General features: G+C 45.3%; 1 protein-coding gene across 1 annotated transcript in view; it reads right to left on the bottom strand.

Moving 5' to 3' along the window:
• Positions 1-3,420: 3,420 nt before the first annotated feature.
• ANK2 (ankyrin 2) overlaps positions 3,421-27,459 on the bottom strand; it is a 139,328-nt gene continuing 115,289 nt past the window's right edge. Inside the window, 9 exon segments of the mRNA XM_039551201.1 lie at positions 3,421-5,660; positions 7,989-8,171; positions 8,821-8,985; positions 9,993-10,076; positions 10,495-10,587; positions 12,088-12,367; positions 14,059-14,338; positions 15,505-15,651; positions 16,034-16,165. Coding sequence (XP_039407135.1) covers positions 5,646-5,660; positions 7,989-8,171; positions 8,821-8,985; positions 9,993-10,076; positions 10,495-10,587; positions 12,088-12,367; positions 14,059-14,338; positions 15,505-15,651; positions 16,034-16,165 — 1,379 coding nt within the window. The 3' untranslated portion in view covers positions 3,421-5,645.

The following is a 27,459-nucleotide window of genomic DNA, read 5'->3' as shown; positions in this document are numbered from 1 at the left end:
TCCTTGGGATTGTGGGATTCGTATTTCTTTGGATCTCTTTCCTTTCACCCTGGCATTCTGCAACTCGGAGCTAAGAGAGCATCCCATGGAGGAGGGAGGACTGGGTGCAGCCTGTGTCATTACCAATGCCTGGGATGAATGGCTGGAAAGATTCTACTGTCTTGCCAGCAGCTCGCCAATTGAAGTCAGAGGCGTTCTGCAGGTACAGCAGAACCCCTGTGTTTCTGTGTACCTTAGAAAAGAACAGGCTCTCTACAAGGCAGCTTTCCCCACGTCCTCTCCAGACCTTAGGTGAATGTTGGAGCCAATGTTGTAATTGAGATCTTCGTTTGGGGTTCGTGGAGTAGGAAGCTGTCCTGGGCAGAGTGGGAGCTGCAGGCCGAGGTTAGTGGAGAAGGGTCAAGAGCAGCAGAAGGGCCCCCTTGGCTTTCTAAGCTTCTCCTCAGGGAAGGGTCTGGGTGCAGGCACATCCAGGCTTTGTCCATGGTTTATGTCCAAAGGTTCATACAGGTGTAATGGAAGCTTTACCCTGCGGGATTAAGGATGGCGAGCCACATTTATAGAGAGAAACTAGAGGAAATTATTTATTATGATAATAAATAGGCTGAAAGACCTTAATCAAAATGATTTAGTACACAGTGAGGGTAGCTAGAACTGCTAGTGCAGTGCCCTGTTTCTGAAGGAATGCTGAAGCAATGATTTTAAAGCTAGCAAAACCAATTAGTACATAGAGATGGGTATTGCTCATTCATTTCAACAACTGTGGGCCTACCTTATTTCTCAGCCTTGAGGAATAACCTTGAGGGGAGATCACACTCAAAGGAGGCATCTCCACACACAGTCTGGGAAGGGGCGTGTTAGGGGACCCCACCATTTTACTCGTGATGTTATTATGGTATTTCCTTCCAGGGTTCATACAGGGAGAGGGTCGTGTGGGTAGCACAGGAGTTTCAGACAGATTTGTGGCACTGCTGCAGGCTTTCACCACTTTTCAGCCACTTTTTTTTTTTTAATTTAATTCTATTATTCTGACAGTTCCCGTGGGTCCTACTGGCATAAAAATACAGCAATGAAACTGTAGCCTGACAAAGGGGAAAAGATAATCCTCATGGTTAGCCAGGTGCTGGAACAATAGGAGCAGAGGGAACACCAGTTAATTAATTGGGTTGAGATATTCCTGTGTGTCTATTTGATCTTCTAAATTTATTTTTAATTTAATTGTAGGGGAGTGACGTGTCAGGTGAGCTCAGTTTTAGCCTTAAGCTCAGCAATAGCCATGTTGGGCCTCACGTGATGATCACTTGGGTATTGTTTTAGTCAATAGGCAAAGGAGATGTTGGACTTATTTAAAAACAACCAACCAACCAGAGTTTGACCAAAAAGGATGTTGATTTGATGGAGCAGATCTGAGAAGCAGAAGGAAAAGGGAGTCAGTTGGTTTTGAAGTAAGTAAATGGGTGCCCTTGCTGGACATTCCGTGATCTGGACGCGTCCTCTTGGCTCAGTGGGACCAACGGGTTCAGGGCTGTGGTGGGGTGTGAGCAGCTCTCCTGTTTGGGGCTGGTTGTGTGGCTGCACGTCCTTGTTTGGGGTTTTATTGGAACAGCTGAAGAAATGAGCTGAGGGTGCAGTGTTGTGTCTAAATGGCCCTGCAGTGTGCACGTAGAGTGAGGGTTACTCCTCGCACCCTTCCAGTGCATCAGAAATTTAGATGTTCGTAGCTCACCTTGCTCCCTTTACCTGCAGAGACCCAAGCAAATCCCCCCCTGCCCGACAGGCTCCTAGGTGTGTAATCCTCTCCTGATGGCAGAGGCGGGAACCAGACATGGCAGGGGAAGCACAGGGGGGACTGTGCCTATGGCTGCTGCCACGGCTGAGGGACAGGGTTAGGCCTGGCAAGACAAGCCAGCTCTGCATAGGGGACTGAAAAATCCGGCAAAGGCTGAGGCTCCAGCTGCTCTTTCTGGCATTGCTGCTGCACTGACGAGAGTGGCAGCCAGCAACCTCTTTACCCCACATGCTTTGAGACCTGACAACTGCTGTAGCTTCGGGCTGTTCTCAAACGCTGCTTCCTGTGCCAAGTGCTTGCAGCAACTGCAGAGTTCAGACCTGGGCTATGTTGAACGTTTTAAGGTGCAGGTGAAGCCATTTGGGTTCATTTCCTTAGGGAAAGGCACCGGATTTGGAAGTTGCACACTGTCAAAGGCCTGTAGTTATAGGCTGTAGTGTGTGGAGTAGAGAGCTTGTAGCTACAAAATGCACTGGTTATCTATGCATGGCCTGAGCTGTCAGCTGAGAATCGAGTCTGTCTGTGTTTTCTGGCTCGCTTAATTCCACGTTGTGAATCCATGTGTTCTAGGAAGCGCCCACAGGATGCTCCATCACTTGTAGTCCAGTTTTATGGAATGTTAAGTAAAAATATTAAGTCATCAATGGAAGGGGACAGTGACCACCCTTTGGTGGTACCTACTACCAGGGCTGTCACAGGTGGCAGAATTTACTAAACTGCTCTCTGCTGGTCACAGATCCACGCCGGCATCTTCCAGGGTTTGCGGGGAAGAGAGGCAGGAGGTAACAGGCTCTGCTAATAACACCCTTTTTTGAGCTGTGTTATGGTCAGACTAAGAAAAAAGCTTAGAAGATGGTGCTGGTTCATATAATTTGTATACAGAAACAAAAAAACAAAGCCTTTTGTGTCTCAAGGTGTAAAGCAAGAGTAATGTAATACTTGAATTATTGCTGCCACTTGTGAGGGCACAGCAAGTGCAAAGTCAGCCCCTGCATTTAACAACTGGGTTTGTTAAAAAAAAAAAAAAGAATGTGTCTTGAGGAAAGGTGTTCAGGTATTAAGGAGAACTAGCCAGTGTCTTTCAGGAAAACAGTGTTTCTGTTTGGGAATGCTGACAGTGCTGGGTGAAACTGATCAGGCTGGGATTTCAAAACATGTAAAACCCAGTGTTGGCCTACCTGTGTCGTGCCTCGCCGTTCCCTGGCGCTGCCATGCTCTCCGACGCAGGCAGTGGGGCTCACCGGGCACACGCGTCTCTGCAGTGCCCCATTAGTTACCCCATCTGTTACTCCTCGCTTGTCCTCAGGCCACTGTGACAGCTGTGTCACAGCTGGAGGGGTGTGCGGTGTCTTTTAACGCGGGGGTCTTTGCTTGCTGGGTGTGGGTTTGAGTTGGATTTGTTTGATTGTTGGACTCGTTTATACGCAGTTGTCCGTCATTGGAAAAGGAGGAGAAGGAGAGGAAACAGCAGCTTTTGGCTCAGGTCGTAGCCTTGACAAGGCGTTGCTGTGTCTGGCACGAGCGGGCTGGGAACAGAGGAACCGTAACTCTGACAGCACAGCTGAGGTCCCTGTGCGGGCACTGTCCCCTTCCTGCTGCGCCGGCAGTAAAAGCGAGCGAGCCACCGTTGCTACATTTAACACTTGTACATTTTTATTTCGTTAAATCAGCCATTGTACACATTGCAGCTAGGTATTGTTAGTGTTGTATCTTTTTAATTTTTAACTAATACATGCCCTCATAGATATATTCAATTAGTGTTATCACCATGGGAACAAGATGCTGATTCGTCAACTTAAAATTCACTTCTTCTCACAGTATTCAAGTTCTCTGATAACACAGCAAAAAATCAAAATAAGAGGTGAATAACCATTATGCTGTTACACAGAACATCATCTGCACCGCAAATAACACAACAGAAATGCATTTCTTGAGAGCCCCATCCTTGAAGACCCTCCTGCGCTGTCTCAGCCAGCCAGGAAGCCACAATGCGCTGTGAGATGTTTCATCGCGGGTCTCATTTGGTTTGGCTGCCAAAACACTTTTTTCTTTTCGTTTCCTTTCTCGCCTGCCCAAAAAGTGTCAGCACGGCACCTCAGGTGGTTCTGCCCACAGGAAGCCAGAACTCCAGAGATGTTTCCATGCTTTTGGCATCATTACCTTAATGAGGAAGTGCCCTTGTTCTGAGCACTGAGTGAGTCGCTAAAAAAAACAAAACCAAAGAACCCTATCGTTGTGGAAGGCCAGATAAGCTGGGACAAAGGATTGCTCCTAGAGGAGAGGGTTGGTTTTACTCTGGTGTTGAGTCTACTACTAAAAAAATTAAATAGCTGTTTAAAAACATTAAGTTGGTGTGTTTGTGTGTGTGCATGTTATGCTAAAACCCTACAGAGCTCCCTCCGTTAAATATTAAGGTATAGAACACCCAAAACGTCAGATCCTATGTTCCCCTTTTGGAAAATAAAAGTGCAGACATGCTATCGTGGTTTTCAGAGGGTCGGTTTAGAAATATATATATATTATATATAGTTACATAACAAAATATGAACAGAAACCGGCTGCCAAGGATTGTGAGCACTTGTTCTTTAAAAACACTTGATCAGAAGATAAAAACTGCTCGCTCAGTGCTAAGAGGGCCAAGAAGCTGACATGGTTCTAGGAGGGTTTGGTTTTGACCTTCAAATGCCGCATGCGTCTATCGGCTAAGAGGCAATCTTGATAAAACACGGTGAATTAATTATTCTCCTTTTATAGTGGGTAAGTCTTTGTCCCGTAGTTATCTACAGTGCAGTGGACAGCAGGAAGCACCCCCAGTCAGTCGGTGAGGTCGGCTAAGCGGTGATGGAAACGGGAAACTACCGGAGTTAGAATTGTTTAATACACCCCGCCACAGGTCCGGATCTATAGGCTTTAATACCGCACGCGAACGTGCCGTAGCTAGAGCTGCTAGCAACTTGGCTACCTAGTGGGGTAATTTGTCTTTCTTGTTCTTTTGGAAATGTTTGTCTGGAAACGGCTGGCTAAAGGTGTCTGCACTATTGATGGCCACAGTCAGCTGTGATTCACGTGAACAGCTGTCTTTTGCCTGACTCTCGCAGCCTTTGCCTAGACCAGCTCTCTAAACAGTCAGTCTTAGTACGTGGTGGCTCTGCAGCGCTTCCTCCTGGCTTAGTCAGCGTCTGCAGTCCGGGCGGTGCCGTTCCGTGAGCCGGTGCCGTTCCACAGGGTCACTACACCTCGTAACCCACGACGCCAACGGGCAGAGAGTGTTCTGCGGTCTCGTGAGTTCAAGTACTCTGCTATTTACAGTTTACACGTCAACTCCTTTGTACGGTGCGCGTACACAGTCGGTGGAAGAGGCCTGGAGATGAAGTCTGCTTGGCAAGGGCCGTGTCAGGAAGCGAGCGCCAGAGCGAAGGGACAGGGACAAGCGGTGACACTGGCAAGGGTGCCGGCGAGGCGGATAAATCATCCTGCCTGAAGGATGCTATCTTTGGTCACAAATTAGCTTACAGGGTGAACAATCATACCAGCACAAAATGAAATTTGGGATGGGGAGAAATGAATTCACTGCGGCTGCACAGGTAGAAGCGGCAGTGGCTGGCATCAGTGATGACTCTGCTACCCAGGGATGGTGACGGCTGCGTACAGGAGGGGTCGCGCGGTGCTGTGCGGGGCGGCAGCTTCTCACTTGGCCTCCTGCGTCCAGTCCTCTTGGCAGAAGTGCCTAAGAAGCTGCTGGAGGTCATGCTGGAGGTCATCCCTGGGGAGCGCTTCTGGGGTGTCTTCCAGCTCTTCTATGTGAACATGTTTTCCATAGCGGTCCTTCATCACGGTCCTCTTCTGTGTGCTGGCTTTACTTAGTATTGTCCTGGAAACAAAAAAAAGGGAGAGACCTGACTTAGAAAGGCCACAGTTCTGAAGGTCTGAGAATATTGTGGTTTTCAGGCTTTTCCAAGGCAGAGTTGCACGTGCTAGAGAGAAGGCATGGCAATGTCTAAGTATGATGCAATAGTGCCAACTCCTATCGAGGACTGCCTCAGCTGATGCCATGCGCACCCTGGGGAACGTGTCCTCAGCATAACTCAAACCCTGTGTCTGTGCTGCAGTGAGCCCCGGCCGTGGCCTTCATAGCGCTGGGTGTGGAGAGCTCGGTGGACAGGAGAAAAGAAGGAAGAAAGAAAATGAAGAATGAATCAATGGAGAATGCGTGATGGGTGATGAATGAATGGAGGATGGATGAAGGGATGATGAACGAATTGATGCCACCTCCTTTTTTCCTTTTTTCTTCTATACATTCTCTGTATTCTTGACACACACATTTGTAGCTTTGTAGCCTATTATTGTAACTTAACTTAGCTTCAGGGTTTTCCTAGGCAGAAAGACAAAACAAATTCCAGGACCCCTATGCTGTCTTGGTTCTCCTTAGAAATCAAGGTTGAAACTAGCTCTGTACGACACGTTTTCATAAACAGGGTCCAGTCTTCATCCCAGGTGGGGTGGATTTAGAAATAGAAGTACTAGAGCTGGGGGCATTACTTCACTGGGCATGCTTTTAACTGGGGGCAGCTCTTATCAGATATGCCAATTTGCAGAATCAATACAAATTGTACATGAGTTGCTTGGGGCATGCATCTTCGTCATTTCCCGCCTGAGAAACTGTGCACCTAAGGGTGCACCTTATATAAAGGGACCCCTTTTTATCACCCTGTGTCTTGCTCTTACTTCTGCAGAGAAAAAGGCATCAGAATGGATGGATGGAGGATGGCTGGAGACTGGATGGGTGATGGAGACTGGATGGATGAATGGAGGAGAAGGAGAAAGAAGGAGAAGAATCTCTATCCATTCTCCATCCCTTCATGCATTCTCCATCATCCATTCACTATTCATTCTCCCTCCCTCCCTCAATTCTCCATTCCATTAGAATGATGATCATTTGCTACACTAACAAAACTGTATTCACCCCATCTGGGGGTGGGCATTTTTCCATATCTGCCCCTGGAGGCCTCCAACAGAGACCAGCCTTCGTATTACCTGCTGTACCGATATTGTCTAGAAAGTGTTGTTTTATTTCCAGGTTCTTTAAGCCATCACTTCCATCAGGTTAGGAGTTGCTTTAGTACCACTGCAACTAAAGCTTTGCATTCACTGCAGGCACTCACTGCAATGCACTCATGTGAGTGTGTTAATTCGTTTGCAGTCACACTTCATCAACTTGCCAAGCCAAACCTTCTAATTACTGATCCATCTTCTTTCTTGACTTCTTTCTCTACCAAAGCAGGGACTTGGACTGTCATGTGGTGACCTGTGTAGCTCAAAGCCTCCAATGCAAACATAAACTTCAAATTACAACACACCCCAAACACGTGGAGCTCTTCCTGCCTTAGTCCTTTGTACTCCCACAGACCAATGCTGAGGAAATGCTGAACAGGCACCTAAAGCAGCAGCTGCCTCCCTGCTGCGCACGTCAGATACAGCTCCTCGTGTGCGGCAGTTTGACTGCAGTAATAATTGCACCAAAGCACCTTGTTTGGCCTCTGTGCAAAAAGGGGGACCAGGCTGCTGGTCTGGGTTCCTGGTTACGAAACCCAAACTGCATACACGTGTCACCTGCTGCCACACAGCTTTTATCTGTTTATCTACTTGGTAGGTAGTTACTTTAGCCTCTAAGACATGCTATTCAAGGGGACCATAGGCTGGATTCAGAATGAAGTGCTGTCACTTACTTGTAGAAAATAAAAAACTGTTTTCATCTAAGATCACTTTTCTCTTACTAAAATGTCTCAAGTGATCAGAAAGAGCAGAACACCAGAGAAGTGCTCATCAGCTTCGTCGCTGTTTTGTCCTTTTGAGGAGAAACACATCCCTTTACCCAGGGTGGGGGCTTAACTGTAGCCACTTCTAAAATGAGCTCCCCGAGTGGTAACACGTGAATGAACTTTAACTGCGCTCACACCCGAGACTTCTAAGAACTCCACACAAAGCCTCCATGATGTTTTTCTTTGGTCTTAACAAGTTTCTTAGCTAATTCCGCCACGTCAGCTTTCCCTACGCATGCTTTGTATGCGCATCTTTTTGGAACGTGGACTCGCCGGTTGAGGCTGGGGCACCACCACCAAAACCTTTCAGGAGAACAGAGTTTTTCCCTGCGGCTGTGGTGATGCTTGCTGTAATGCTGACATATAAAAATTATCTGTACCTCTTCAAAGTCCTCTTTGGCTGATGGAAGATCAGAAGCCAGGCTGGCATCCCCCAGGTGTTTCTCCGTCCTCTCTCCATGCACTACAGTGGTCTTTATGACTTTGCTGACTTTCCGGCCCTCCACTGGTTCGGACTGGAATTTGGAGGCACTAGACAGAACGGCAGGTTCAGACAGGGTCACCTGCAAGGTCAGAAAGCACAAGTAAGCTGGAGATGAACTCCGCACTTTGTGATGTGCACTGGCAAAATGACTTTCCTGTCTGTGGGCTCCATACGGTAAAAAAAAAAAAAGAAAGGGGGGGGAAAAAGGAAAAAAAAAAAGAAAATAAAAAAGGAAGGAAAAACAAGGAAAAAGAAAAGAAGAAAGAAAGGACTCTTCTTTCTTGTTACTTTACTCCTAAAGAATTAATTCTGATGAGAAATGCTGGCAAGAAGTGTCAGTGAGGTTTTTCACAATTCCGATAACCGCTTGCTACACCTTGCCCTTGGCCCAGGACTGCTGGAAGCACATCCTATTGCCAGCTTCTGGCCCTCTGTCACAACTTAGGTACGCCGATCCAAATGTCTGTAGGGCCACGTGGTGAAGCATGGCAGGAAAGCACTTACCTTCTCAGGTTGCTTCTGTTTTTACTACCTGGCTCTAAACCACTTCTTGTCTAAATCATAGGTGGTTTTAGCCTCTTCAAAGCAAGAAGAGGCCAGTAAGGTCAACGTGCTGTAACTGTGGGGTTCTAGGACTGAGTGGCAAAATAAGCACACCAAGCTGCAGTGACTAAGAGCCCTGTTGGGGTGCTGCTGCTTTGTGCCACAGCAGGCAAAGCACACCCTACCTCTGAGTGCTCACTGTCACTCTTCAGCACAACCCGCTTCACCACTTTGGAATAACCATCTCCCTCTTCCACAGTGACGGGGGCTTGAGGTGTTCCCTGCATTACCACTTCCTCTTTTTCCGTGCCATCTGGAGCAACAAATCGCCGGATGATCTTCCGAGTCACCTGAAGGAATGAAGTTTAGTCCCCTAAGAATTAGCAGTAAAATATTCCTCCTTGTTCTCTATCTAGTATTTTCTACTCAAAGGGTGTTTTTTCCTACGTGGAAGAACCTGCGTAGATGGTTGGGTGTTTTATTCTTCCACACCTACTCAAGAGACTCCTCTGGTGCTGAAGCTCTCGAGGCACTGGCAGGCCAAAGCAAGAAGAGAATTACAGGGTTCAAGATGTGAAATTTCTCAGGAGGATGGGTGTGCATCCGTCTGTGGATGACCCGAAGCCGTGCGCAGAGTGGTTCGAGGCACAGACCTAGCCGCGCGAGCAGTCGCGCTCGCTCCTGTGCAACACGACCAAGGAATCTTTGGCTGTGTAACAGGAACTCCAACAGGTTCCAGAGACAACCCATCCGGCTGAGGGGCTGTGACGACTGCTCGAAAGACAGAAGATGGAGTTTGCCACAAGCCCAGCTCAGCCATATCCTAGACCAAATCACTGAGCACCAAGCTGTCAGATAAACAAAGGAGCACTGAAGTTCCCCTTTCACTTCTGTGCTGTGCAGAATTTGCTTTTCTAAGCGTGACCTGATTTTGAAGATCTAGAGTCTGGGTTTATCTGACTCTTACAGACCCAGCCTTCCACTGCTTTCATTAGGACAAGCCAAGAAAGATCCCAGATCAGATTGGGGCAGAGTGAGTTTTTTTGCTGGGGCTTTTTAAAGGAAATAAACAACTTTCTTCTAAAAAATGTGGATCTATGCAGAAGTTTCATTGGCTTTAAATCAAAGTTAACAAAATACGTCCTGTTAGGTTATATACCGTAACACAGAATGATTTTAAGAATCTAAGTAATTCTTCCAACTTTGGTGTCTCTCGTGAGCAGAAATTCTCATTCCTTCCACTCTTTACTCTTCAAATCACGCCCCTTCACAGCAGAAAGTTTGGCATTTCTGTGGATGATTTCTCCTGCCTTTTACAGGAGAGGAAGAAGGTACCAAGGGGCAGAACTGACAATACCTTCTTTACCACTGTGTGGCCGTGTTCATCTGTGTACTGCTCTTCTGTGACTGTTTCTGGTGGCATTTCAGGCATACTATCAGCCTGTACGACAAAGAACAAAGTTGTGTGAAGCAAGGCCTTCATGTGGGTCTCGAAATAAGCAAGTTTAAAATCAGTTAATTGGTTGCAGAATGGAAAAAAAATCAGCAATGTTAGGAAAAAAAACCTGTTCTGCAAATAAATCCTTAGAGAGGCATGCAAAGACAAGTGATGCCACGGCACGCAGGCAAAGATAGGTTAGTTGGCCTTGTTGTATACGGGGCTGACAAGCCTCCATCCTCCTCCTACCGAGGCGTCTAGTGGAATTTAGAGTTGGGTTAGCAGTGTTACTGTAATCCTGCGGTATTGGAGAGGCTTATCCGGTGGAGATGCATTATTTGGGAGCATCCCAGCTTGAGGTGCAACACCAGCTCAGGGCCTGAGGCAGCGCAGGCTCGTGCAGTCGTTCAACACTCAGTACCTGAATAATCACCCGGCGCCGAATGACCCTGGTAGTGACCATCTCGTCATCGTCCGAGCTGAGCTCCAGCCCGCCTAACTCCTCTGCTAACTCCTAGGGGAAGCATGGAAGCAGGGCTCTGTACGTGGCACTAGCAGTACCTACAGCTTCTGTCTTCCTACACCAGCTCTGCAACTCCTACGTTTTGCAGACGCTTTCTGTGTTAATGACACAGGAAAATAGAGGAAAGCCTTTTAATCCTCCCCAGGGGGCAGTACAGAGCACAGTGGCCAGAGAGTAGGACTGAGCAGTTTTAACTAGAGGACAGTGTAGCAGTAGCCTCAGGACTAGAAAGATCAGGAGAAATTAGCAACCAGTGTTGGAGTTGTCTCTTCTGCATAGGGAAGAGTTAAAAATTTAAAAATTGCGTCAGAAGGCAAAGAGAGGCTGAAAAGAACGAGGTGGGAAATGGCTGTGCTATAAAAAACGTAAAGGGGAAAATAAATAAGGGCGGGGGGGGTTCCTTTTTGGTGGTACCAGTTGTTGTTGTTGTTGTTGTTTCACTTTAGTAAAAGAACTGGAGGAAAAAAGCAGGGCATTATTTCAACTGCAGCCTGTCCTCCAGCAGCCCTTGTGCTGGGCCCTGCTGGAGATCCTCTTTCAGTCATCTGACACACTTTAAATTCCACCTTTTCCTGAGATCCCAGAGGCAGAGCTCTGAAACCCTTTATTCTAGAGGGGATACCTTTGACCCCACAGTAGCAAAGACTGAAGGGCTTGTTTCTAATGAATGTGACGGTGAAATAATTTCTGCTGCAGTAGAACTGGACCACCTCTGCTCTAACTAGACTTACAAAACTAATTTCCTGCCCAACGGTGCCTTCTCCTTTTCTCCCACTTAGAACGGGCAAAGCAAGTTGCTTATTCTTAAACCTTTATCTGCCAAGAGATTTTAATTCTCCAGTAAAAGCCATCTGGCTGCTCTCTTTCCTTGCTGCTTGATGCCTTCCCCTCTCTGACCGCTGCAGTGAAGTCCCTTTGTCTCACACAACCCAAGACCTGCCTCGTGCGGTTTTGATGTTCTCCCTCTCCTGTCTCTGTATCTCTTTACTGCCTGCGTGCTACATAAACACCGTTCTTCCACTGCACCCTTAGTAGGCTGCAATGCACAACTGCTGCCTCTTTTCCATCTCAGGGACTTTACAGGCCTTTTATGCCGCTTCTCGTGCTGCTCTGGGCCAGCCTTGCCTTGCTTTATGAGCTTTTATGTTATTACTTTGCCCACGTTACATCTGTTTCAGCTTTTGCTTGTACACGGTTTGTTTCTGCCCCCGTTACTGACGCTCTCTGTCTCTCTCAGGCACAGATGTAACTGCCACAGGCCAGAGGACACAGACGGGTAGGGCAGAACCAGAACTACCAGTCTAGACTTTGGGATCTGGGGCTTGCGTCAACTTGGAAAACCTTTACCCGACCCTTCTAACCACAGAGGGAAGGAGAAACAACTCAGTGCCAGATGCAAATGAATTACAAATATTCTCATCTTAAAGGAATGAGTGAGACGTAAAACTCGGGGTTTTGTGTCAATTATTTTGAGGCAAAGTTGTCATTTACCTTTTCTAAGGATTCCTCCTCGCAGCCCCTTCCAGAATTCTCCATCTGCTCCTCAGTTGACTCCACTATCACAAGACTAGATCTCCTTGGAGAGAGCTGCTCCCGGTGGAGGTGGGGGTCCTCGGGCTCTTGGATGATGGGGGAGTCCCCTCTCTGGGCAGAGGACGGAGGCTGCAGGGGTGCTCCCTGCACCTCTCCCTTTGCCGTGCTCGAGGGTGCGGATTTTCCGCTCGCTGCTTTTCCAGCTCCCACGGACTGCTCCGTTCCTGGACTCGTGACGCTGTGAATTACAGGTTCAAGCGAGTTACTGCCGTGCAGTGCTTCCCAGTTTCCATCAATGGAATATTAGGCACTGACTCGTATTCCCACATAACCCATATTATTATGTTGTCTGGCAAAGTCGAGAAATAACTGATACTTCTTGACAGGAACTGCAGAGTAGTCTGGCTGGGAACCCCACGCGTCTTCCCGAGCGCATCTCCAAACGGATATCCAAACCCTGCAGTTTTTGCAATTCTGCAAAACTTGGAGAGAGCTTTGCTGTCACTTGCGCCCTCACGTCTCTACAGATTGCCATTTATTTCTTTAGGGGAAGAGCCCGGATCACTGTAGGAGGATGTGAGGCAGCTAAAACACTGAGCACAAGCTGTGCAGCTGCAAAGTGGAGAAACCAACTTTTATGTAGCATTCTGGAGCTTTAGCAAACAGAAATTTAGAAGAGGTTCAGGTTTTGTTTGTAATGTTACTTTCATGGTTGAACCCCGCTATGATTAATCACTGCCCCAAGTTAGTTTAACCTCTTATTACGTATGTTACTATGTAACACAAATATGAAGGAAATACATCTAATTCAAGCATATGTCCATCCATTCAATATTGTTGTATACCACCTCTTGGAGCATGTTCCTGACAAGCTATTCAAATCTAGCCCAATTTCCCCTTCAAACTCGACCTGCGGTGTAGCGATATTCCGCTGTCGTCGCTACTCTCGTGCAGTGTCGGCAGCACTGTCTCACAAGGATTCTCTGTTCCTCACAGACATTCCTTTCCTGAGGCACAGCCTTAGGGTGCATTGGTAGTTTTGGCTGACACTGCAACAGCAGCTTTCTTCAATGGTATTTTGTGTCTCCCACACTCTCTCCTGGCATATCCTGAGCAAAAGAATGCCCCAAAGTCCGTTTGCTGGACTCAGCTGCCCTTAGACTGCTGGGAGCTGCATCTCCGCATCAAAGCCAATCACCTCCAGCAAAATCACTTCTTTGGATAGGGATTCTTGGTATCTTGCTGGCTTATTAATACCTGAATCTACCCTGCAGAGAGCTCTCAGCAAGGGCACATAATCAGGGAAGGTGGGGAGAAATAGACACGATCTATTTCAAATTCCTTTTCGAATGACACCAACCTCACTGACAGCCCCCACCTCAGAATTCAAGTTTTTGCTGCACAGGCCTTCTAAACGTGTGCTCTGTCGTGTGTTATTCCGTAAGTGCAAGTCCTCGTGTCTCGTCTCTGTAAAACCCTGCTTCTGCTCCCTTGGCCGTCTGAAACGCGCTTTTAAAACCCCAGCTCTTAATAGAATAGTTGTGAGTTCTGTAAGTAATGAATACATTGAAAAAATTTTGCCTCCATTGAAAAAGCCATCCTGAAGTTGAAGAAAGGGTCCTTTAGGATTACTTTCATGAAGATGCCATCACTTATCATCCAAAACACGAAAAATATACAGAAAACCCCCTTCACTTCTCTATTAACCCTCTCTTCTTTCCTAGGTACTTTCCTAGACACAATTACTGCTTTGTGTTCACAGGAACAAACTGACTTTCTCTCTTAAGGCTTCCCCCATGTGGATTAAGAAGTGGAAACTGCAATTGGAGGAAAATTCTAGCGTGTTCCTAAGTTTCAAAGGACCCTGTAAAATCCTCTTATTACACAGAGACGTTCCCTATGGTTTCATCCTGGTCTTTTGACACTTACAAATATTCCTGCTGTGAAGCAGATGGTTTCCCTGGCACGTCTTGGGGTTTCCCTGAGAATTCAGCTTCTACTTGTTCCTTGTGTGCTTGCCTCAGAAGCTCAGCCATGGACACTTCTGCCTCGCTCCTGGGAGTACTGTCCTGGAACGGGGAATAAGTGACAGACACGTCTTCCTCGGAGACCAGAGGGGGGTGTTCGGTTGACTCGCTGTCCTTAGATACTCTCTGCTGTTCTTGCTTGTGCCTCGAGCTGTGCACTTCTTCTTGCAGTGCAGAGAACCCTTGCAGACAGAGAGAGCAGAAATCTCGTTACAAGTCTGACCAGGATACAGGAAGCCCTTCCCGTGCTCTCTGTGCATTTAAAATCCCTGGGCACAACTCGTTACCTGAAATTCTTGAGCACCTTGAGTGGGAGGGGACCCGGCCTCTCGGAATAGTCAAAGGAATGCTGGATTGCCACTGCTATGGCCAGATTTGGAAAGTAACAGGCAAAATAACATTTACCCAGAAATTTACCTCAAGTAATTATGCTTGAAACCCTCAAAGTATAGAATAAGATTCACAACAGATTTGTTTTCCAGCAGATTAGGATAGATTTTAGTGACTTGTCCCCCCATATTCCTTATTTATCTGCTTCTGGAAAAATCAGCTGTACAAAAATAGACAAAAACACTTCACAGAGAACTAGGTATAGGAAGTAGTTCATTTATGTGCCATATTCACTGGAAGCCTGGTGAACTCTGGACAAAAACTTGGGGGGAAAAAGAAAAGCTTGTGCTGAATTTGAGCTGGACAGAGAGGTTATCATTCTAAAACGACTTGGCTGTGATATGAGAACGCTAATTGTGACAAACAGCCTTCTAGTCCTACGTTCTCTTCAAGATGGGACCTTTGCAGCTGTCTAATATGCTTCAGTATTGAGTTAGGCACACGAAAGCATCACTTCTGGAAAAGAGAATTTAATGCCAAATGATTTGGAGGTGTTCCTTCAGTTTGCAACCATTGGATCTAATCCACTGAACTTCCAAACTTAAGAAACGCCATAGCATCCTAACAGAATTACAATAACCTGGATGCTCAAATCCAAAGGGGGTTTTGTCAAAGCACGGAGTAGTTTTCCTTTGACAGATCTTGGTCAAATTCTAATACGACCTTCTGAGCTTTCATGAAAGCACTTGTATAAGCAAAAGAAAAACCAATCCCAAGGTAAACTGGGCAAACATTGCTGGCCACATGACTTGCTTCTGAAGAATCAGCTAAAGCACAGATCTTCTGCCTGGTGAAATGTGACCCGTGCGATGCCAGTGCGATTCGCCCGCAGTCTCTGCTTTCAGAAGGGGATTCTAGTGCTCTGTCACAGGCGCTCGCAGAGGACCCTGGGCCAACGCTCAGAGCAGAGCGATGCTTAGAGAGGTACCCTGGGCAGTTTGGGTCAGGAGCCCTTTACCTTCACTGTGGTCCAGTGCCATGGACTGCTCCGTGTCCGTGTACGCGCGCGGGCCGTGGCCCTGCCCGGGGTCTATGCCGCTGGTCTCCATCAGGTGAACGATGTCCATGCGGTTGATTTTCGTGAGGCATTGGGTCAGATTTGTATCTGTGGCATTGGAACGACACCGTGCAGCTGAGTTAAACATCACACACACGCTCTCTCCCTTCTCCTTTCCATAGGAAGGGCATATGTAGGATACTGACCAATATCATCTATAAATTACAGATACGTTTAGAAGCAGTGCTATGTAAAATCTAAAAAGAACTGAACGGCTGCCTCTAAAAATTAGCACTCTGGTTTTTTCCTTGTAACAGATTTGTTGAGTTGCCGTGTCATACAGACAAGACAAGAAATAACACTGAGTACAATCCGTGGCCATCCTTTCTGTAGCCTGAATTTTCCCCACGTTTTCTTGGTGATTGCAACACACAGCTGCCCCCTCAACGAGCACACTGGAGCCGGTTACACACAGGAACCGGAGACAAACCTGTTGCGTGTTTCCCATCCCTTTCAAGCCAGTATTTGAGGAGCGCGTGGCTCTGGTCTTGCAGCGAATTGGGATTTTCAATTCGGATCTGGTGAATTTGCTCCTCTGTGAAGTCCAGTTCTCGCGCTAGCTCTGAAAAAGAAATCCATCTCTGTGAAAAGGTCGACTACTACTCCCTGGGTCTAATTTAATTCAAAGCAAAGTAAATGGCTGTGAATTACAGCTTGACCCTGAGAAAACCCATGAAACCAAGAGTAAGTGATGTCCTTCCCTTGTAGCACAGGCTCAGGCTGCAGTCCAGACAAGAGAAATTACTTGATAGTCTGTAACATCTTTCTTGTATCCGGAACCAGGGGCAGCTTTCTGCCATCACCAAACTAAGATGCAGCTGTTGAAACGGGTTCATCAAATAAGCTAAAGCCACAGAGAATTTGTGAGATTCCTACTGTTATCCTGCTTCTTTCATAAAGGAGGATTCAGGTTCTACTCCACTGCCATTATGCACGGGCTTCATTTTGGAAGGTGTCCTGTTTTAATGAGGCAGAGGGAACCCGACCCCAAATAATCTTTTTTCTGGGCTGGTTTGTAAACCTGTGCCACCGTAAACTGCAATAAGTAGAGAGTAACTAAGCATTAGACTCAAATCCTACAAAGTCCAATGAGTTTGAAGCAAAACCAACCACTGTCTCACCCATCAAATTAACATCTGGAAATCTTTTACTATAAGCAATCTTTGCCATAATAAAAGACAGGAATATTTATGCAGGTCTATTACCCTGCCCTCCCTAAAATGCTGTAAAACATTAATTTGACGAGAATCCATTTTTTCTAGTTTTGTTTTCGTGATTTTTTTGCAACATTTTTTGTGTCAGACTGCACAGTTTGACACAGCGTGAAGATTTCTGCACAGGTCTTTCTCTTTTGCAGAGGCTTTAAGCTGATTGTCAGTGACATTTGCATCTCATTCCATGTTACTCTCACTTGTCTCCACTACCGTTCGCTGTCTCAGGTCTATTGAATCCACAATATAAATATTGCTTTAGGTGATTGTGATTGTTTAGGTACCTTGTGATCCCATTTAGGACTCTTAGTATTCCAAAGACAAAAGCTTCTGAAATATTTTTATAAAATATCTTCAGATAATCAGAAAATAATCCAGAATAAACATGAAAGGAGTGGGGACCATTCCCATCCTTTCTCTCTGGAGCAGACAACGTGCGTTTTACCTGTCCAGCTGAATCCAAGGTGATCCGTGATATGGGCCAGTCTCTCCTCTGTCTTTTCCTGATCATCCTGTTGATCTAAAGGTCAAAGAGAGCTACAAGTTGCCTTTTGCAAGTTAAAAACCATTTCCATAGGAGAGAGAGCCCAAGAAGGGAAAGCGCTGGTTTTTCCTAACTGCTGCTCTAAATGTGGACAGGCTGCGTAACTCAAGCGAGGCCTGTAAATCCCTAGGTTCAAAAAGAAAACCAAAAAGCTTGGCTTTTCAAAAAGCACAGCACTATCTAGTTTTTCCATCTGAAAATCAGCCTTTCACGTGGAATTGTCATGTAGGACTGAAGCACCTACGGTGTCTGTTTCGGCCAAGCATTTTACTCTAAAACTTCTTTCTAACGTTCAGTTGAAGACTTAGTCAAAGTCAAGAGCCATCGTTTTCCATGCCTCCTTAGCAAATGCCAGGGTGGAAGAATTCATCGGGGACCGGTGCTTCTGATCGTGTTCTTTCTGTTGTAGGGCAAGTGGTGTTCAAACAGCCCACACAGCACTTGAGACTATGGTCTGTATTTGAGATACTGTTAATTTCAGTGTCTTTGACCCTCTGGACAGGGAGTGAGACAAAATGCTCACAACAAAGGCAAGGAAAAATCACATGGTCATTCGTCAGTCCTCATTCCTTTACTAAAGGTGAGACTGACAGCTCCTCCCATCCCCAGAGCTCGTTTGAGGATGGCAGAATTTGAGTTTTGATTTTCCCCGAACGCGCACGTGGATTGCGACACCTCTGAATCAGGAAATTGCTTAGGGTTCGTGATATGCACGTGTCATTTCAACTCCTGATTTCCATTAGGGCTACCCAGCACTAGCACACAAGTAGGTGAGAGGAAAACCAAGTACCAGAAAACGTGTACGAACATTACCCGTGACTCAGGGTTTTCTTCAGACACGGACCGTCAAAAAAAGGGAACACAAAAAGCTTCGTTCTTTAAAACTCCTGCAGATCTCTTTGCGTACCAACTCAAAAGTCTATAAATTTGCCTGTCTCGCTTTCAATTGACACCCAAACATTTGTTATTAGTAGAAGTTAAGAGTTAGTAATAGGGCCAGGGAAAGTCAAAAGCCAAAACGTGCATGACCTAAGCAATCAGTTTAATGATAAAACCATACATATGTTTAGAAGTGTTTTTTTGCTTATTAAGGTAACACTTCCCCATAAGCATTTATGGTTTGCAATCTTGAGATCATTTTACAGACAAGAACACAGACACAAAATAAAAAACCCAAACACAGCTCACAAGGGGAAAAAAAAGCACAACTAACCACCAAAAGCTGAAAAGAAAATGCCACACACACTACACCTGTACACAAACGCACACACACACCAAAGAAACAAAAAGATCTTTCACTTTAATGCAGCCTGATTTATCAGAAGGGTCAGTTGTCAGGATGGCAGTCATTTTGATCAGATCTTGTTTCATCTCAGAAACTTCAGACAACAGGTCTGGACTGGCTAGTACAGGGACTTCGTTAACCAGATGGCTTTTCAGGACAGATGTTTCTGTAGATTCTGTCTCGTCATCTTTGATGCGAATGAAAAACATCGAAAGTAAAATGGAAATCAAAAATAGAGATTGGAAAATGTAATCAGGACTGAAAATGACAGTCTTTGGCTGTAGTGGTAGGAAGGTCAACAAAATGGGCTGGGAATGGTGGATCCACAAGATCTGAGGGTACAAGAGCAAAGCAAAGCTAACAGGGCGGGGGTGGGGGGGAAGGAAAACCAACTGAAAAGGAAAATGGCAGGAAATAACTTGCTTCACTTTATTGCTAGAGCACAACCACACATACAGTATCAAAGCTGGAACAAACCAAATCAGGACACCACTAAAAAAAAAACCCAAAACAACAACAACAAAATTTCAAATCAAAGCCAGAAGAAACACAGTGAAGTTACACAAAGAGAGGCATCTCAAGATTGTTCAGATGTTACAGATCAATGTTCAAATAAAAAGAAAAACAAGAAAAAAGGGGGAAAGCATTAGAACTGATTGGAAGTCCATTTCCTCTAAGAGAAAGCCAGTGTTAGCGAACTGTCAGAATAACATCGGGTTAACAGTTAACAGACAGTCACACTAGACACATATGTACAATTCATGTAAGGCAAGTTATTTCCATGCAAAGCAAAGGTGTTGCAAATGCTGCTGGGTAGGTAGCTTCGGTTAAAAACAAGAGCTCTAAAAATTAATCAATAGAAATTAAAGGTACATGAAAATTCCTGTAAAACATACTGTGGTGAAATATTGTCTAATCTGGCAGTCAACACAGGAAGGTGGCTGCAGCTAATTCCCCACTATGCCGTAAACTGCCTGCTGGTAATATTTCATTTCAGCAAGGACTAGCAGAAAATGCACGTTGAACAGAACAAAAACAGTGGAGAACTGAAGCAAGTTACAAACAGAACACAATGCTTAGGAATTACTAATGGGCATTTTCCCTTTCAAGGTAGCACGTCACATGGAACTGCACATTTCAGCACCCCCAGCAAAAGTCAAAGCACTAATGCAGATTGAGGAGAACCTAAGCAACACAGAATTAGCTGTCTTTATCTGTAAAAGGATCATTTGCTACACTGTTCTCCTGGGTGCAACGAGCGCTAAGTATTTGTGCTGTACATTAATTAGAGCCAGATTGCTGCGGGTATTTTGGGGCTGAAAATGTGGTCTTTTGGTTGCTGCTGCTTACAGTGAACTGTCTGGTGCACACCGAAATGCCAGCCAGTAATTCTGTAAAACTGTAGTATGTACTTTCATAAATATCAAACGTATGACTCTTCCCACTGGCCAATAACGGAGTTAATCAGCCTGAAGCAAAGCAACTCCAGTGGGAAATAAATTGGAAAGTGCTGTCCAGACAGCGTGTGGCTGGAGCAGAACACCCACCGGGGTTTCTCTGGGGCCCTGGGGGATTTGGCAGTGAGGAAGCGGCCGGAGGCCAATGCGACACGCTGCACTTTAACTGCAAACAAGGCAAGACGTGCACTCCAGACTGGAAACAAGGCAGACGTCGTTCTTTTCCTGAACGGATCCAAGAATGGCTGCACTTGGAAGCAGCTCTCGTCAGGGACACTTCAGTGTGTGCAGAGATTTGTTTGATTTGCCTCTCCCGTAAAGGAAGAACGTTTGCGAGCCCCTCCCCCGCGCTCTCTCACGGTCACGGCCTGGTTGTGTGCGCTCAGAGGTGTTTTGCTGCGCCAAGCTTTCGGGTCAGATTTACAGCCATATTTCACCACAGTAAAGGGTGGGGCAAGGGAGGCAGGGTTAAACAGCCTGATTCCTTTGGACAGTATCACTTTTTGGCATGGTTGCATTCCATGAGACTAATGAAATCGGTTGGAGTCCTCATTAGGTTTTCATTAAAAGTGATACTGTCATCCGTCTCAAATATGAGGGCAAGAACGTGTGTCAACAAAAGGAGAAAACAAAAAAAGCGGAGGGATGAGCATTCATACGAGCAACATAGCAATAGCAGGATCACTAGGATGTCAAAGGAAAGTAAATGCTTAGAATGAACGGTTTTAAACTGCATTAACTTGTTAATTTACGTGTTAAAGCGTATTTAATTGGATAGCTGCCGAGATATTAAATTGTTTTCTATTACAGTTGTAGGTATTGATGTTATGAGCAGTAGCAGTTAAAACTTAGCTCTCTTTCATGCTTATCTTTACTCTTAACCATCTCTTCGTACAAACTGCATTATAAACATTCTCAAGAAAAAAAAGAAAATCTTACTTTTTTCTGAAGTCACATCAACCTGGAAGAGAAAAAAGCAGGAGATTTAAAAGTTCAACTAGAATTGCTATACAGAGCCACGAGTGAAGTTGCTAGTTGTACGGAGAAACACGGACGTAAATGGAAACCAAGAAGCATTTAAATAACAGCAAAAGCGTGGCTTAATTTATTTAAGGTCTCTAATACCAGAAAAACTGTTACTTTGCTATAGTCATGGTCAACAGTAGATGCAACATGTTGCAGTGTATTTCCTTTAAATGCTCTTACAGCGAGTGTGGAGGGCCTGAACTTCTGCACGACCGGGTATTTTGTTGCATTGCTCCTAATTTATTTCTTCCCATCTAAAGCAAAATACTCCAATATGGTTATGTGATGGCACATGGTGCATCTGAAAGGCAACCAGGGAGTTTTATGCCTTGTGTTTCCTTGGACACGTTCATTCTGAGAACAGGGATTGCATTTTTGCCTCTGTGTTTAGTGATGACGAAATGCAGGTGCAGAAGTGATGGCAGAACTGCCCGAGGCATGCCCTGGGGCTGGATGCCACTAATAGCTATGGATACCTTTACATGGAAGCTGTGATGGCCCTCACAGCCACCTTTTTGGTTTTTCAGAGTTATTTGGGTACAGATCAACAAAGTCATACAATTTTACTCTTATTCAAAGCAAACAAAGTCCTTGCCAAAAAAAGAATTAAACAGAAACACAGTGTCAGACTATGAAAAACTCAAGAAGCAAATTTTTGAGGTTGCCTTGCAATTTCAGTTTATTTCAGTTCCGCTAGCATTTGTCCACACCAGCACATGTTGTTTTAAATTTGGCTATTGGCAGAATATGCAAAGTCAGAAGCAGCGTTAAACCTTTAATTTCCTATGCAAACTTGTGGTAGGGGTAGGACAGCTGTGAAGAATGCAAATCAGCTGTGCAGTACTGCTGATACACAGTGCTGTGCATGGTAAAGCCCCCAAGGTTAACTTTATGCAAGTGCTGAAAAGGTTTAAATAGTTCCAACTATTCTTTATAAGATAAATGCGATGCACAGTCTCAATCGAGATGTTAGGAAATCCTTGCCTTGCCATGAGCTGACAAGGAACAGAAGTAATTCCCTGGCCACCACGTGCATGTTCGTACGTGCCTGGCAATCCTTTAGGCTCACGTAATTGAATCTCACGCTCAGCAGTGTGTGTAACAGGTTCCATAACAGCCCAAATTCCTCTGATGCACAGACTGCCCTACATGGTAACCCTGCATCCCTAGGGCGTTCAACTTCCCTCACTTTCAGTTGCTTCCAGATCAGCCCAGATGTATGTCAGCATACTAATTACGATAAAAATTAATGAAGTAAACAAAAAAGAGTTGAAAATGCTTATAGCCATCAATGAGCTTGTCTTTCTGTGCCTTAGTTTCCTATACAAAAACCAGAAGTGATCTTTACCACAGCAGCGGTAAATATTTTTGGAATGGTAATAGGAAACTGCAACTGGTGCCACAGAACTGCTGAATCTGTGCACGGAGAAGAATGCCCATCCTCCCTGGGGAGCTGGCCCTTTCTCACAGTGTTTCCAACAGCTGAACGTCATCGAAGCGTGGGGGACGCTTTTCTAATGTGACTCATTCGTGTCGGGGTCAGAGCCCAAGCAACATCTCTGAGTGCCAGAACGGGGCTGGGAGCGGATGCAACTTGGTTTACGCTAAAGACGAAACATTCCAAACCTTCTACGTGTGACCTCTGGGTTAACGCTGGTTCTGTACCGGGCGTCAGTCATCCGGCAGAGACCTGTAACATCCAGGCTGTTGGATGTGGTAAATGGAGAAGCCTGGTAATTTTAACGTGGGGGAAGTTCAACCCTGTCTCTTCCCCAAGTGAGTCTGTGCAAGGCCCTCTTCACTGTGCTCGCAGCACTGAGCTAAGTGTCTGAGTTCTGAGTTGTGTCTCTTAGTTGTGTTTGAGCAGTGTGTGTAGGCAAGAACGTGCTGATTTAGCAACATTACCTCTTCTGGTTCTGGATCTGAATCTGATTCCTTTTGGTCCCAAAGTGCCATGCAAAAAGAGAAGGGGGAAAACAGAGCAGGCAAAAGGCAATTTTTTTTTAGAAGAGAGTAGGAAAAAGTAACTTGTGACAACATTTAACAGAACAGAAGAAAATGCAGCACGTTTCTGCAGTTGATTTCTTACGTCAAAAAGCAACAAAACTAAACGCTCAATTTAAACACAAAAGGCTACAGAACCAAGCAAAATACAAACAGGGAAGGTTAGAGGTCTAGTGATCCTTATTTGTACCGAAACTTCAAATATATACATGCTTTTTCATCCATAAATTAGCATCTATAAACACTTGAAATATTTAGGAACTATTACCATTTGAAGTTAAAGTATGTTGAGATGCTCGGCTTTAAAATTATACTGAAATGCTATAATTTTAGGCAAATACATCCCTAAAAGGCATGCAGCTTCTAATCTGACCAGGACAGGGAAAACCCCTGTGGTTTGAGAGAATAATCCTAAGCTGGCACTTCTACGGAAGCAAGTGTTTAACATCTGAGAGCACTCCCACTCGTCTCTTCTGAGTCCGCAGGAAATACCTGGTGACACTTCCAACGCTGGCATTGGGGCCACCAAACCCAAGACACCGAAAGCCCTTGGACAGAATTCTTCCTCTTTCAAATCCCTGCCCACAAAGCTTTAACCCCGTTTTGCCCTCCTCCTCAGTTCTTGTTTGTATGACAATGCTGATGCCTACAGCTGGGTGTAATGTCTCAGTACCTTTGTGTAAATGGGTAAAGTGATGTTTAAGTTACATATGGCTTGATGAACGAGGCCTCTGGTAGATTTTGGTTCCTTCATGAATGATAATCGTCCACAGGGCTCTTGAGTGCTATCTCGGACCTGGCACAGCAAAAATACACACGTTTAATCTGCTGGTTTGATGTACGAGCTACTTGTGCCTCTCAAAACTGTTCAGCAGGAGTTTTTCTCCCCACCAGATGGGGGAGAAATGTCCAGGTAGGCAAAGCCAACGTGGTTTTGTTTTCATTTTCCCCCTGCTGTTTGTACGTTTACGTACGGATGTATTTGGGTATTCAATGTATGGTGGAAAATTCAGCAGGTGGGGAAAGCAAAGCCAAAGGAAGGCAGCGGCACAGATGAAGCTGTAAATTAAAACAAGCTACAAAATATTGCTGGAAACGAGGGAGAAAGTTTAAAATTTGTCTAGCAGCGCACAGCAACTGTAACACAATGACAGAGTGGGCTGGTTTTCTCCGCTTACTGGAAGTTCCCATTCATAAATCATTTCTCCACGACTTTTATTTATGTAATGGAAATGGCTTCCTCCACTGTAGTCAGAACGTCCAGGTAGAAGGAAAAGTTTGTGGGAAGAGGTTTCCAGTGCTCTCTCATTTCCCTCTCAGAAGGGCTGGTGATGGGGGCTCGGTGACAGCAGCCCTTCTGACCGCAGGGGGCTAAAGCATTACTTAATTTGGGGGGAATGGAGGCTTTTTACTTGGGCTTGTATTTTGCAAGTTTTCCTACTCATAAAAAAGTTTTTTAAATGGAATAGTACAAGGATAAAATTAGGGTACAGTTGGGAATTTATATAAATTAACTAGTTTGGTTTTCTTTGTTCACAAAAAACTATGGTGGAGTGATAACTGAAATATCCAAAACGGAGCTATCAACATTACCTTAACAAACAGAGGAAGTCTGTTTTCTTTGAAGGCAAAGAAACTGAATATATGGTGTTGCCCGCTCTTTGTGAGTGGCACCAAATTGCCAAAGCAGTCAACGTAGATGGGTTTTCCTTCTAATACCTGTTGGACAGGAAAAAAAGCAAACCATCAATGCTTGTGAGGTGATAAGGATTTCTTCTTAAGGATAATTCTACAGTAGTTACAATCAATGTCTGGAACTGTTAGGACTTGTCAGCATTTACAAGACTTGTTAGGTACCTAAAATGTGTGGAAACATTTCAGATTATTAAATTCCAAAGATAAGAGATTGTTAATTTAGTAACAATAGTGCAGTACTTCAAATGACAAAACGTGACTCAGTGTCATAAATCTGGGCAAACTTTTAAATCTAGATTTTAATTTGGATTTTCGATTTACTCCCATTTTAGCACAATTTGCTAACCTGGCCTCATCACCACAGTCAAAGAAATATTGTCTTCAGCCACTAGAACTCAGAGTGTGTACCTACTGTAAGAGCTTTTGAAAGGCAGGCTTTAGGAAAAGACCTCCCTGGAATCGCTCTACAATGGCACCACTTGTATCTTCAGACTGCTGTTGTTATGGCCCCTCCCCGTGTTTGAATATCAGATCAGCAGTCTGGCAGATGTGCCATTCCAAGCGCCAATCCATTCACTTATCTCATCCTTACTTTCCAGAAATTCAGCCTTGTCATTCACTTTGATAAGCCCATATTTTATCTTGCTGCTCTGCACAAGAGATGCCTGTCAGAGCTTCAGAAACAGCGAGGACAATTACTTTAAAGGTGGGATTCTCATGGAAAAGAGACTGAACTAAGCAGAACGTGCCATGTAAGTTAAAGCACCTTTGATTTGTCATCCCTTCTGAGGAAGCTGACAGAGCCAGAAAAACTGCATTTAGCAGGCAGTTTGCTGCATTCCACATAGGAAAGCTTTTGCCTGCTCAGCAACAGATTTAACGCAATTTTGTTTTTGCAAAGCAGAATATGAATCAAACCTGCTGCTTTTTAACTTCTTGGTATGTGAACGTGCTGACAAACTGTGACCGCTGTCAGCTGCTTTTCTGGTTAGTGATGTGCGTTTATGGCGGTACTCAAAGTGGGGATTTAGCCATTGCTTTTGGCTCCGACCTTCTCCCTTTAACCCTGTGGATGGAGTTGGACAGTTCCCTCTGGGAACAGGGTTCCCTCTGAGAACAGGGTTTCCTCACGACTTTTTCCTGACGCCTGACAAAAGCGCAAGTTTCCATCTTATCATGGTTGCTGATACTGCATCATGACAGTACTTGTTGGCAGATTATTTTTCAGTCCTTGTGGCAGATAAAAGGCAGAAAGTGTTCGTTTAAAAGCAGACACTAGAAAACGGAGACAACTTGCAAGTCTAGTACAGTACCTCTACGTCCCTGCTTCTGGCAACTTCAGCAAAGTTTTCTTGTTGTTCTAGGGTTTTATCCACCTTGTCATCCGTCATGCAGAAACATCTTAACCGTGCTTCAATGGGATCGTGAGATTTGGCAAACACCACAAATTTGGCCATGTAGGGGACACAGATAATTTCTCTGTACACTTGGGAAGCAAAAGTAACAGATTCTTGCGTCTGCCGACAGTCTATCAACCAAAATCTGTAAAAGAAAACAAAGAGTGGTGCCATCAGCAGAGAAGGATTTCAGAAAGGAAATTCTGTGTTTCCCCATCCTGGCAGCATTAGCAGGTACAGCAATTGGAGATAACAAGTCAGAATACAGTACAAAAAGAATTGTCACTCTTGGGTTTTGTCTCCCATCCGACTTAAAGGAAAGAGCAGTCAATTCCTCACACACAACAGCAAACCCTGAGGTCTTCAGGTGAACGTGAATGACTCTGTCTGCTGTGCAAAGCTGCATGCCACATCAGAAATTACTCCTATGTGAATGTAGCCACCAAGCATTTTCCAAGCAGTAACACGTCCTGTACCTTCTTTCCCAGCTACCACTTGAGTTTCTCTGTGGAGCTGATGCCGTTTCTTTTCAGTAAAATCAACTGCGTGGGTGGGAAGCTCGAGTTTCCCAGCCAGCCGATGAAGGCGGAAGCCAGGAGGGGTCAGAGGCAGCCCAAAAGCTGCTCGGATCTGTAGGGGGTTACTCCTCACGGTGGATTACGCGGCATTGCAAGCCCAAAGCACACCTTTGGAGTGTGACCGCTCTGCACTTACTCATCTGCAGCTGAGCAACAGCGAATTTCGTGCTGTGCCGATCTTCAGAGTGCTTAACAAACGCACTGCTCAAAAGCCCAGGCTGCTGACATTTGCAAGAGGGAAAGCATGTGTGCTACAGAAAGGCTGTGGGTACTTTGTGCAAATCACTTCTCAGGCCTGTGACAAGAGATTGTGTCCCCTCCAAGGGGTTTATTGCCTCAGCACTGGCTCCCAGGACCGTCTGTCCATTCCCCTGTGCCAAAGGCACCGAGGAGAACCAAAGGACAGGAAATAAATGGTTGGCTGCGTGTCCCAGGGTGCTGTAGGGGTGCACGGGTCCTTCCCTGGGTAGTACATGAGAGGTAGTAAGTAGGGAGTGCATTATACTGCACCTTTAGAATGAGAATAGATAACTTTTACCTAACACAGGAGAGAAGCTGGAGCTGGCAAAGGGAAAAGAGAAGAAGTGAATGGCACGGAAAATGATGCTGGCAGGAAACTTTATAATGAGCAGAGGGAAAGACAATTTCTATCAGGACCT

Source organism: Corvus cornix, chromosome 4 (genome assembly GCF_000738735.6).
Source record: "Corvus cornix cornix isolate S_Up_H32 chromosome 4, ASM73873v5, whole genome shotgun sequence".
Lineage (NCBI taxonomy): Eukaryota > Metazoa > Chordata > Aves > Passeriformes > Corvidae > Corvus > Corvus cornix.
This window is presented reverse-complemented; position numbering and strand designations above follow the sequence as displayed.